At 37.7% G+C, this 11988-nt stretch overlaps 1 protein-coding gene across 1 annotated transcript; it reads right to left on the bottom strand.

Annotated features, from left to right (window-relative positions):
• On the bottom strand, positions 1-1207 carry LOC147335019 (uncharacterized). Its single transcript, XM_086286989.1, has 4 exons — positions 1188-1207; positions 909-964; positions 442-801; positions 1-182 (listed from the first exon to the last, which is right to left on the bottom strand). Exons 1-4 carry the CDS (start codon positions 1205-1207, stop codon positions 1-3), a joined length of 618 nt encoding a protein of 205 aa, XP_086143115.1.
• Positions 1208-11988: the final 10781 nt, after the last annotated feature.

Below are 11988 nucleotides of genomic sequence, written 5' to 3'. Positions count from 1 at the left end.
TCAAAGTTTTCCGACATCCAACCCTCGACTCTGTGTAGAAATCCTGTTATTTAGACAGTAAATAAATGAAAAGCAGCAGAGCAGCAGAGCTGCTGTCAGTCCACAGTAGAGGCCGATCCCACCTCGACTCTCTGTGTTTGATGCCTTAGGTTTTCTCGCAGATTCAGGAAAATCCCTCACTGCTGTAGAGACACAAACATCTGAGTCACTTATAAATAAATATTACACTAATACCACATTAAATAACTCACATCTCTAAGAAGGATCTTATTCGTCCAAAGAAGTGCCAAACTAGACATGTTTAAATTGCTCTCCTGAATCATCTCACCAGTGATGTTGAGTTTCACTGAGAGACTCATTCAAGTCTCTCAGTGATATAGAAATAAATTAGTAAATAAATAATGGTAATAATAATATTAATATTAATCATGATAAACTTACCAGTTACGTTGAGTCGACATCTTCCAACACCGAAGCCATAATCAGTGTTGACCTCACACAGGTACAGACCCGAGTCATCAGTCCTGAGTCTGGACAGTTGAAGTCTGATTCGTCCTTCTCTGAGGGCGTCTTTGTCACTCTGGACTCGTCCTGAAAACTTTGCATCCTGAGACTCTGACACCTCAACACCTTCATGAACATGATACAGGACTGAGACTTTATCACTGATGAAGAGTTCACAGAGGATGTTGAGAGTTTTGGTGGATCTGTCAGGTTTGGTGGTGAACGTCCACTCCAGTGTGATGTTGTGGTTCTCCTCTGCCTGATAGCAGGTCTGTGTCACATTGACTACAAATGATCCTGTTGAGGAGACAGAGAGGGAAAGAGAGGAGCAGACACACTGAGAACTGGAACAAATCTGTTGTTGAGCTTTATTTGGAGTTCATAAAGTGAAGCTGTAAACTAACCAGAGACACATGAGGTGAGGATGATGAGCAGCAGGATCCTGCAGATCATCTTCTCCCTGTGAGAGGAGACAGAGGCGAAGAGTCATCAACACATGAGGTCAAAGGTCAGTCAGTACAGCTAGAAGAAGAAAAATCTACAGTCTGACTTCATTTACTCATTACAACATCTGATCCTGTTCATGATCCTGATTATTACACTAACCGACCTACACTACATGACAATATGCTGTGTAAGAAATTAATAAATAAATGAATATTGATAAAATAAAGAAAACTCACAGGGAGGATGAAGACTTCATAGAGAAGTCAGCCTGTCAAGATGTGATCAGCTTCTTATCTTTCCTGTGAGTTCCAACATTCTTCTCTTTCTGACTATTACCCTTTCATTTTCACTTTCAATCAAATATGATATGTTTAGGGAAAATTGTTTGGGTTTAAATATTGGGTAATATTTATTCAAAACAGAGTCAAACATTATTTTCAACAAAAAAGACGTGACCTTGATGTAAGCAGAGTTTTCAAACTAAGCAGAGTTTCCTAACTTTTAGAAAATCTGTACCAGATTTTCTAAAAGTGTAAAATTATTAATAATTATTTAGATCCAAGAAACTGTCATTGTTAGGGTGAGTGCAGAGTTTTTTCCATAGAGCCAGTGGGTCCACTTCTGGGCAGAGTCGGTGCATTCCTACAGGAAGTCCACACCTGTTAGCAATTGAGCTTCCAGTACTTCCAGTACTTAGATTTTACCGCTCCTGATCTTGCAGAAATTTCTCGGGTGGGTTTTTTTTTTCTGTTTTCACAGCTTAAGGAGATCTTGTTTCACCTGCATGGAGAACTCCAAATTGTCTGTTCACAGCAAACTTCCAAATGCAACCACCACACCTCAGGTCAACTCCAGCCATTTTATTTGCTTAATTGATAATGACATAAGGAAGGAACTGCACACACCTGCCCATGAAATACCCTTTTAATCAATGTCCAATTACTTTAGGTCCCTCGTAAAAAAAAAAAAGTGTGGCACATGTTAAGGAGCTGAAACTACTAAACCCTTCATCCAATTCGAATGTGGATACCCTCAAATTAAAGGCCATTATTTAACTATAATTGTAATATCTTTCAATAAACATGGAAAAAAACAAACCTTGTGTCAGTATTTAAATATATATGGGCTTGACTGATCAGAGTAGATCAGGATGACAATAATCCAGTTTTAACTCACAATTTCTTAGGTCAAGAAATGATTATAAACACAGAAAATAACATAAAAAATGAAATAAATACAGTTGGGTAGTCAAAAATGATGAGGTATTTTGGATAGTTACAGATTAAGGGGAGTCTTTGAAAAGGACTACACCACCTTCTGTTTCAGTTAGGGCCCAGGGTGACATACATATGTTTTGGTATTACTTGAGCATTTGCGATTAACTGTACAAGCTAAGTGGCAAAGGCCGAAGACAGCAAAGACTAGGCACACATGTTTTTTTGAAGGTGTCTTTAGGCAGCAACACCGGAATTCAACAAAAGTCAGCCATCTGTCAGTAAACAATACATGTGCTTCCTGAGCTCAGTTTTATATAAAAACATGGTGGTTCCTAATCAAGTTCTTTCCACATCAGCAGCTTACACCCTCCCTCCCAGAGCACATGCACATGCAGCAAAATATACTTAGAAAGGAAACTAAAAAAGACTCATTTAAAGCAGACCCAAAGACTATTCTTCCCTATCAGAAAGTAAAAGCAAACAAAAGACAATTTTCTAAGCTAAACTTCTACCAAAAAAACATGAGATAAAGGGTTTCAACAAAGAGGGCTTCTCACTCCTACTGAACTGCTGCAGTGCTCAATATAATTTACAAGGAACATTTACAACAACTATGTATAAAAATGTCTTAGCGCAACACAAATACATCTTAATTAAAAATAGCTCACACTTTTCAAAAAGACTGCAGCTCATGATTCTCACATAAATGCTCAGAAGTACAAACAACTAGCTGCCTCTTTGTTGGGTGTAGAGGAGACAAGGAGAAGCCAGGTGGCTGCCAGTAGAAGTGGGCAGATTGATCCAAACCTACTAGTAATGCTATTTGTTCTATGTACACCAGTATGATAATGATGAAGCAGTAGATTCAGTTAACGTGGTTTTATTAACCAGCAGAGCAGCACAGAACTTACATGCTTGGATTCAATAACCGAATGCACATACACCACTCAAAACATATACAGACCTACACGGAGGTACAGCAAGCGGATTAGGACAAAATACCAAACTGACAGCAGGTTATCTACACTATTGGATCGATCGTTAATTATTTCTTTGGAAAAATAAACCTAAAACATGCACTATGAAAAACGTCCGAACATTTTTCTGTGTTTTAGAGACTGAAAATTTTACATTTCAGGTCTCCAAAACCCCAGTTTCAAAACACATGAAAAGCTGAAAGGTGTGTTTTGTTGTGTTAACTGATTAATGTGGAAAGTAACAATCACAGTGATATAGTGGCGATTAAAATGTGTCCAGAATTTGCAAATTGAGAATTCATCTTCCAAGTCATGGCACACTACTCTCCCCCAAATAGCTGCTTGAATAACTTCAAATTATTGGTACTGATATCTGTATTTACTTGGAATTGGCTCAATACCAAAATTTGCAGTGTGTACTGTGTAGCTGTACTGTGAATGAGGGAAAGTTTGATTTTCGAATGTTTTTATTGAAATATAGATATTGAATGACAAGATATGTGTTCAAATAGCATCAATTAAGACACAACTTTAGTTTTTTATTTTTATATGATAATTCTTCATAATTAAACAATAAGAACAAGTGGACTGATGTCCTGTTCTGGTACTAATGGCTTAATGATTATAAACCCTTTCATATTTGATATTTCTGGCTGTCAGAGACGTTAAACAGATGGTGAGACTCCTTCCTTTTTCAGGGAGGCAAAGGAGGGAGGATCTGAGAGGTAAATCTCTAGGTGATGGCTAAGTGAAAAACAAAGGGGTCTCTCTCACTTTGAAGGAAAGGTTTCAAGGATGAATTGAACTTCGAGGTATAGAACTACATGATGTGCTGCAGAATTTTATTTGTTTCTGTGTTTCTGTGAGTGTATATAAGATATGAGGCAGCCATCGTTAGAGATCACTTTGGTGTTTGACCAGAGCGCTCTCTCATGTGATTAAACCAAATCAAAAGACGCTCATTAAGTGTTAACAGTTTATTTTAAAACTTCCACGACTAGAGATATTTGTAAAAACCAAATTAATCTTTTTGATCCTATTACCTCTATTTATGACATGCGCATGTGTAAAAGAAAACAATACTCCATCTCTCATTATTATTGTTCCTTTGGATTGTAAAGACCAATATGGATTATCTAAGGCCTTAAACACTGAAATCAAAAGTGCAATCAAGTAATCAGATGTTTTATAGCTTTATGAATAATATATATATATATATATATATATATATATATATATATATATATATATATATATATATATATATATATATATATATACATATATATACCTATTTTGAATGATTGCTGTCATATAGATGAGATGCACCGAGAAAACAGAGATAAATGCACTGGTTTGCCTGGATATAGTGGACTGTTACAATTGGTCAGAGTTAGTTCTTGAAAATGTGATAAATGTTACCTTTTCATGAAGAAGGAATTTAGTTCTTTAAACAGATATATTTTAAATAAAATCAAAATAAAACCTAATGCTATGCCAGCTTCGAGCTTTGATTAACAGTGTGTAGAACAAACCTGATGACACGAACACCTAAAAATCTGAAGTTGCGAAAACAGACCCATACGCTTGTCTATGTCACTGCTTCACAGAACAGCATCATCAAGATGCAGTCATAGCCAAAATGGTCAGCAGGTGTCACTGTGGCAAGGGTTTCAGATTGTTTCAAAGTCTTGATACAAATGCTTTGAATGTTTCAGTGTTTTATGAAACCTTGCTTTGCCCATCATTAGTTCACCATTTACGCCTTTGGGTTTTCCTGCAGCTCTGCAGAACGTAATGGGATAAAAAAAAAATGAGATAGCAACAGCAGGTATTTTATCTTTAGCTGTTGCTTTGTGTCTGCAAGTAAATTGTTAAAAGCTAAAGTTAAAGATAAAACTAAAACGAATGAAGTGCAAATTCTTCTCAGAATTATAATCCAACATGGCAAAGGTGAAGATGAGCAGAGAAAGAGGCAAATCCAAGTCCACAATGCCAATTGGTTTGATCCCTTTGGTGTCACTACTGGGATTTCCAGCAGTGAACTTCTGATATCCAGTCTTTTGAACACTCATATCACAGGACTCCCAGGAACTGACCAAGTATGTCTCCAGGCACTCCAATTTATTCTCTGTTAATGGCCTACTCCTCCTCTTCACCTAAAACAATCAATCGCTGTGTTCACATATAATCCACCGATATCTAGCCACACAATATTGTTCTCTCCATGTCTGACCTTTCACCCACTTTAAACTAAACCTAAGGTTATTTCATTTTAGTCACATCATTTCTCTTAACATAGAACTTCCATCACATTTGAAGATTCAGTCAAAAATGATTAACCTTCAATTCATATTTGGACAGTTTTTGGACAGTTTAACATATTGTCAGAAGACGATTTAACATAAACCCTTTTAAATTCAGATGTTTTCCTCTTTAAAACTTTATGAATCACAATGTACTCGATACAATTTCTTTCTACTAAATCATATATCTGTTTAAATTCAGACTTTCAGAGAATTTAGTGTGTCCTGTGTGTCATTTTTCATCAACTGCTCAGCCCACAGGATCATTTGTAGTCAATGTGACACAGACCTGTAGATTTTCCTTCTTCTAGCTGTACTGACTGACCTTTGACCTCATGTGTTGATGACTCTTCACCTCTGTCTCCTCTCACAGGGAGAAGATGATCTGCAGGATCCTGCTGCTCATCATCCTCACCTCATGTGTCTCTGGTTAGTTTACAGCTTCACTTTATGAACTCCAAATAAAGCTCAACAACAGATTTGTTCCAGTTCTCAGTGTGTCTGCTCCTCTCTTTCCCTCTCTGTCTCCTCAACAGGATCATTTGTCATCAATGTGACACAGACCTGCTATCAGGCAGAGGAGAACCACAACATCACACTGGAGTGGACGTTCACCACCAAACCTGACAGATCCTGGACCTACATCTTCATCATCTGTAACCTGATAACTGAGGATAAACTCTCAGTCCTGTATCATGTTCATGAAGGTGTTGAGGTGTCAGAGTCTCAGGATGAAAAGTTTTCAGGACGAGTCCAGAGTGACAAAGACGCCCTCAAAGAAGGACGAATCAGACTTCAACTGTCCAGACTTGAAATGTTTTTTTCTAAAGATTTTAAAGTTCTAAATCCTAAATCCGGGTAAAGATCAAAGTTTTATATGAAAGAGGTCCTAAAGCTGTGAGCAGTGATGAGGAAGACTTGTGAAAGGCTCAGGAGTTTCTTCAGCAGAGAGATAGACAAAGTACAAACACAGAAAGTGGAGAAAAGGATCAGCCCCTACTGTGACCTGATAGCAACTCTGTTGCCATCTACAGTTGTTACGAAATCAGTTTCACCCCGGTTCTTTTATTCCTCGGGCATCCAGAGACGTCACCGGAACTCAGTCATTTTCACAAAAACCTTTATTCATCTTAATTCATCTTCATTTAAGCATGCATCTTCTAGAAGGGGAGATGTGCAAGGCCGGTGTCCCTCTGCAAATCTTGCACTCCTTTGTTTGTTAAGCACTGTGTGTGTGTGTCTCTGTGTACGTGACTTCCTGCCGGTCATAAAAGTAATCTCCTCACCCAAGCTACACCAAATTCCTCTAAACAACAGAGAAAACAGAGTTAATATATTACAAACACTGAGACCCCCATCCAGGTCTCCCCTGGGGAATTTCCACTCAGCATTAACTTCTCTTTGTCTTACTTTCGCAGTTCAAGTGGGAGAGGATCTCCTAAAAATCTACTCCTAAATTCATGACACACTCAGGCCTTTATTGCATCCAGGGCAGTGCCAGTGTCTCTACAATAATTCTACATCCTACCTAACACATTTCTAAACTCTCAAATAAGCTACACATTTCTTCACAGTCCAGCGACAAAAGTTTCTACGTCATCAGATGTAGAAACTCAGCTCTACAAAGTCCCAGTGGATATAAACACTGTTATATTATGATCTAGCTGCAGCTGTATTTTGTGATCTAAGATGTAAAACCACTCATGGCATTTTTTTTACACTTCTGATGATTTATATTAAGTGTGTGAATGGGTGGATGACTGGATGTGTAAAGCGCTTTGGGGTCTTTAGGGACTAGTAAAGCGCTATACAAATACAGGCCATTTACCATTTATTTACCATTTTTAATTTACAGCAAAATAACAAGATATTTAATTTTTTGAACACCTTAAATAAATGAAATATGATTTGGGTACTTGGAACTAAAAAAATTAGTTCCAAGGAATCCAAGGGAAGGAAACGGGGAAAATCACTCTCACTCCTCTTCTGCCACACACTGCACTCCGCCAGTCACTCTCCACTCGTCACAAAAAAATCCCCACAAGTAAACAGAAACAGGACCAGGGAGTCTACGTGCAAAGAGAATGCAGATTAGAACGAAGGAAAAACCCCACAAGAGCTATGAACAATCTCAGAGCCGGGGCTACACTGACACGATTCACACAACAATCCAGCGATGAGTAGCCTCGCTTCTTCCACATAAGTAGTGGCAGGATAATGAGACGCAGGAGGCAGGAACCCATAAAGAGTTCCCCCAGGCGAGAGAGAGAGAGAGAAAGCAAAACAACAGCAAAGCCTTGTTGAAAGCTGAGTAATCTTCAGGCTGGTCTGCTGGGCCGTGACAGGTCTGATGATTCCATACTGGTTTTCTGTGGGTGTGGAAAGAACAAAAATAATAGTATTACTAACACCCTTATTAAGCCTTTAAGTCTAATAATAGAGTGTGGGATTTTTAAGAATGTGGTCTGACAAGCTTTGCTACTGAATTGATACAAAAACAAATGAAGCTAGACTATTCCTTTAACTAACAGGTTTGGGAACCATAACTGTTTGGTGCTATGACTGAATGAGTTAAATAGTTCGCTTCCATTACACTACAACCTCTTTTTTTTTTAAAAAAACTATTTAAGGCACATATTTTTCAAGGTAAACAACACCAACAACCAATTTTTAAACACCATCTGTTTAATAATCCATAATCTTTTTTTTTTTTTTGCATTTGAGCAAATCAATTAATAAATAATACACTGATTTGCTAAATTATTTTAGGAAATAGCTACCACACGTTATTGAATATTTATGTAAATGTTTACTATCCTGCATGAGTTCCAACAACTCTATAACCAAATGGCACATTTTAATAGCTGCATGTATAGTAGCTACAGATAATTAAAAAAAACCTCCATCCACCCATAATAAAAAAAAATTAAAAAAAATAAATCTGTGAAACCTTTAGTATAAACCTTCAGTAAGACTTTTACTTTAACATAAGGAATTTCTTATGTGTTTTAAATGTTTTTAAACACACTGAAATATAACCATTTAACACTGACAGAAACTTCTGTCAAAAAAATTAAAAAATAAATGCAGAAACAAACAAACAAAAAACATACTAATGTTTGTCTTTTTATGGAATGTTTTTCCTTTTTTCATTACAATGTAGCTAAACTAATGGAAAGCTATTGTTGGTGATTGCTGTTAACTAATAGAGCAGCCATAAACTATGTATAAACTGAGTCACTGACGTTAGGAAGCGGAGGAAACGTATGAGTGAACTTTAACTGACATAGTGTGCAAACATGAATGTTCTTTACAGTCTGTTAGTAAATCTCCACAGTTTCCTATTACTGACTGTTTCATCAGAGGTTTCTTCATAATTTACACAGAGGCCAGTCTCCATGGACAGAGATGATACACTGATGGCAGTTTTCAAATGTTTATTGAACTGGCTGCAGTTGCACAGGGGACTGGAGAGTGGCTCAGGAGGGGTGGGGTTAATGCAGGCAAAGTACTTAATGGTATTCCAGCACTTAAAAGAATGCAGGATGTTATCTTACTCCCTGGTATGAATTGTGAGGACCTGCTGGATGTGGAGGTCCTGGGCTGGTGTGGTTACATGAGGTCTGCGGTTGTGAGGCCGGTTGGATGTGCTGCCATATTCTCTTAAAACGCCTGTGGAGACGGCTTATACCCTATTCTGGTATTTTAAAGAGTACTTAGCGTAAATATTAAGCAACCTAACTAACAGGGTTCCAACTCCCAGCAACAACAAAAATAAATAAATAAAAAATAGGGAACCACCCACCCTCCACCTCATGATGCTTAATCGACGTAATCAACCTTAATTTGATGCAGTGTGGAAAAAAATGCACAGAAATCAATTATTTTTCAAGAAATATTAAATAGATTCAACATCTTTCTTCAACAAAATTGCAGACTGCACAGATGGTACCTTCTGTTAAGGTTCAAAATATTGGGGATGGAGACAAGAGAAAAACCACAATAACAACACTGGTCCGGCCGGGTTGAGTCAAACGATGATTTTAATAGTCACACGCGTGGGAGATGGACAATGTATGCAGACAGCCTCAGATCTCAAAATGGTGGAGCACTGCTCAAACACTTATAGCCTCTGGTTCTCCCACCTTATCATAAAAGCCTAAACATTCACATGCTTTTCTCTCACACGGCGCCTAAGCTACGACCTTGGCTCCCCGTTTATCTGCTCCTGCTGAGTTGGGGCAGAAAACTCCAGCATATTCTGTTCTCTTCTAATCAGACAAATAAGGCGATGACTTTCTGCAAACAGTATTTCTTATAACATCATAAAACAATATCATTCATCCACAATAAATCAGCAGTCTAATGTAATGCAAATCAGTTTAACGAATGCCATAGTTATCAGCTTCTTCTAATTCAGGAGAACTACATAATAATTCACAATCTTTAGTTAGGGGTATAACATGGCATAAAATAATATTATAATCTAACACTTCCCAAAGGAAAATGTACTATAGCTTACTAGGGTATATATATTAGACTTAACAGTTACTATATACAGTAATTAACTTCTATACATTTTACATCAGATTAAAACTTTGGGTGTAAGATTCAGATAATTATTTAATAACAGCCAGACATTTTAAATGAGAATAAGAAAGAAAAGTATGTCTTTGTGCCCCCTTTTCCCTGTTAATACCCTATCGGCCCCCCTGGCTAAACTTTGCTAGATCCGCCCCTGCACAGTTACAGCCGTCAGCTGCGTAAAAAAAGATCCTGGTGTAGAAAGTAATATTAAATAAATTCTAACAACAGCTTAGCAAGCTTAAACGTTCTGCTGTTGTTCAGCCGCTGGTTTCCTAATTTCTGATGCAAAGTGGGCCAAAAACAAACAAGAGAGACAGACTCGCGACAGACAAGCCGATCAGCTGATCATTAAGCAGTTTCATGATTGAAGTAGCAGCAAGAAGAGGCAGTCGCTCCATATATCAGTTGTTAAGCTTAATGCAGGAATGCTTTACAAGCATTCAGAGATGAACTTACACACTTGCTTTACTTCTCTCGGGATAACTTTGTCGGAGATGAAATGCCAGGTTGCTAGCGAAGCTCCACATGCTATCCAGACCACCACAGGTCCTGCATGCCACAGCCGCTCTATCACGTGATGCATACTGCTGCGACGTGCTAACGTTCTGAGGTGAGTTACGGCGTGTTGCAAGTTTTGTGAGGTGCTTTCGTGATATTTAATGGATCGGATTACATTTTTTATTTTTCTCCGATATCCGATCCAGTAATTTAGGTCAGTATCGGACCGATACCGATACGTAATATCCGATCGGTCCATCTCTAGTAGTTACCTTTGCACCCGCGCAAAGGGGCAGTTGATCTGGTAGTGGCGGGCAGCTGAACCAATCAACTCAATCTGGAAGATGATAAACATGCTTTGGCCCTCTTGATGGGAAATTTGAGTATTAAAAAAAATAACAAGACAGAACAGTGACTGACATAAAGTGTTACACACATTGTGCATGAAGGAATTTTCTTTTCACCAAAGCACTTCCAGCTTAAAATATCACATTGAGACAAAATATACGTTAGCCGGGGATGCTGCTAGCACTTTCGCTAACGCGTCACCCAGCTTGTGACAAACAACTCATGGTGCATCGGGGACTCAGTAAGTCTACCTTGGACATATTGACTGACACAATGCCAAGTGGATTGCAACAAACTGCAGACCTATTAATATCATTGAGAGCATGCACTTTACATAGCTTTGGTTCCTCGTTTCAAGGACTTGAAGTGCTCCCCAAGAGTGACAGAGAGAGTGGATAAATCTTTATACAGAGTTTTTTGTTAACAAGAACGTGCAAGGTGTTCAATAAACATGTTAAGTGCACATATTTTCCCTTTTTTCTGAAGTCTGTTTGCTTGTGCAAAATGAAATGCGATTAACATAGATTAACATAAAAATGAAAAATATTTAATAGTGATTAAATAAAATTAATCCACAGTAAGCCTATGTATGTATGTATATATATATATATATATATATATATATATATATATATATATATATATATATATATATATATATATATATGACATCATTAGGCTGTGCTGGTAGCTGACTCTGCCCACTGTGTCTCTGGAGCTCTCAGTGAGTTTTAAACTGGACACCAGTTGTTTGTGTGGGAAGTACTTGTGGTTGCAGCGGCACCAAAGAGGCAGACGAAGACAGTATCTTCTTGCTGTAAGTATATGTTTTTTATTTGTTTGGTTGGTTTAGGTTTTTTGTAGGTTTTTTTTATTTTTATTTTTTTGTTATGAGTAGCACCTCAGACAGAAGTTTAAAGCCAACAGCTCCATCACTGTGCTGCAGCTTTAAGCCACAATAATGTTTAATTTCCATGAGATGTTTAGTCATATTCTTTAGTGAAGATGACTGAACTATGTATTTTATTGAAGCTCTACAGCTTTGTACTCTTTGTATACTATTGATAAATGTTATGTTTTATACCGAAGGCTTCCACAGCCCTA

Source organism: Aulonocara sp. 'chitande type north' Nkhata Bay, linkage group LG3 (assembly GCF_057382095.1).
Source record: "Aulonocara sp. 'chitande type north' Nkhata Bay isolate Kocher_YH1m ecotype deep benthic linkage group LG3, A_spYH_male_GT1.1, whole genome shotgun sequence".
Taxonomy (NCBI): domain Eukaryota; kingdom Metazoa; phylum Chordata; class Actinopteri; order Cichliformes; family Cichlidae; genus Aulonocara; species Aulonocara sp. 'chitande type north' Nkhata Bay.
The sequence above is the reverse complement of the archived record's forward strand: the minus strand, read 5'-3'. Positions and strand labels throughout refer to the sequence as shown.

Bases quoted from the DNA above. Each gene is read 5' to 3' on its own strand.
- LOC147335019 (XM_086286989.1), bottom strand. From the start codon at position 1,207: ATGAAGTCTTCATCCTCCCT. The intron at 965-1,187 runs GTGAGTTTTCTT...CTCCTCTCACAG, and splicing joins ATGAAGTCTTCATCCTCCCT to GGAGAAGATGATCTGCAGGA. The intron at 802-908 runs GTTAGTTTACAG...TCTCCTCAACAG, and splicing joins CCTCACCTCATGTGTCTCTG to GATCATTTGTAGTCAATGTG.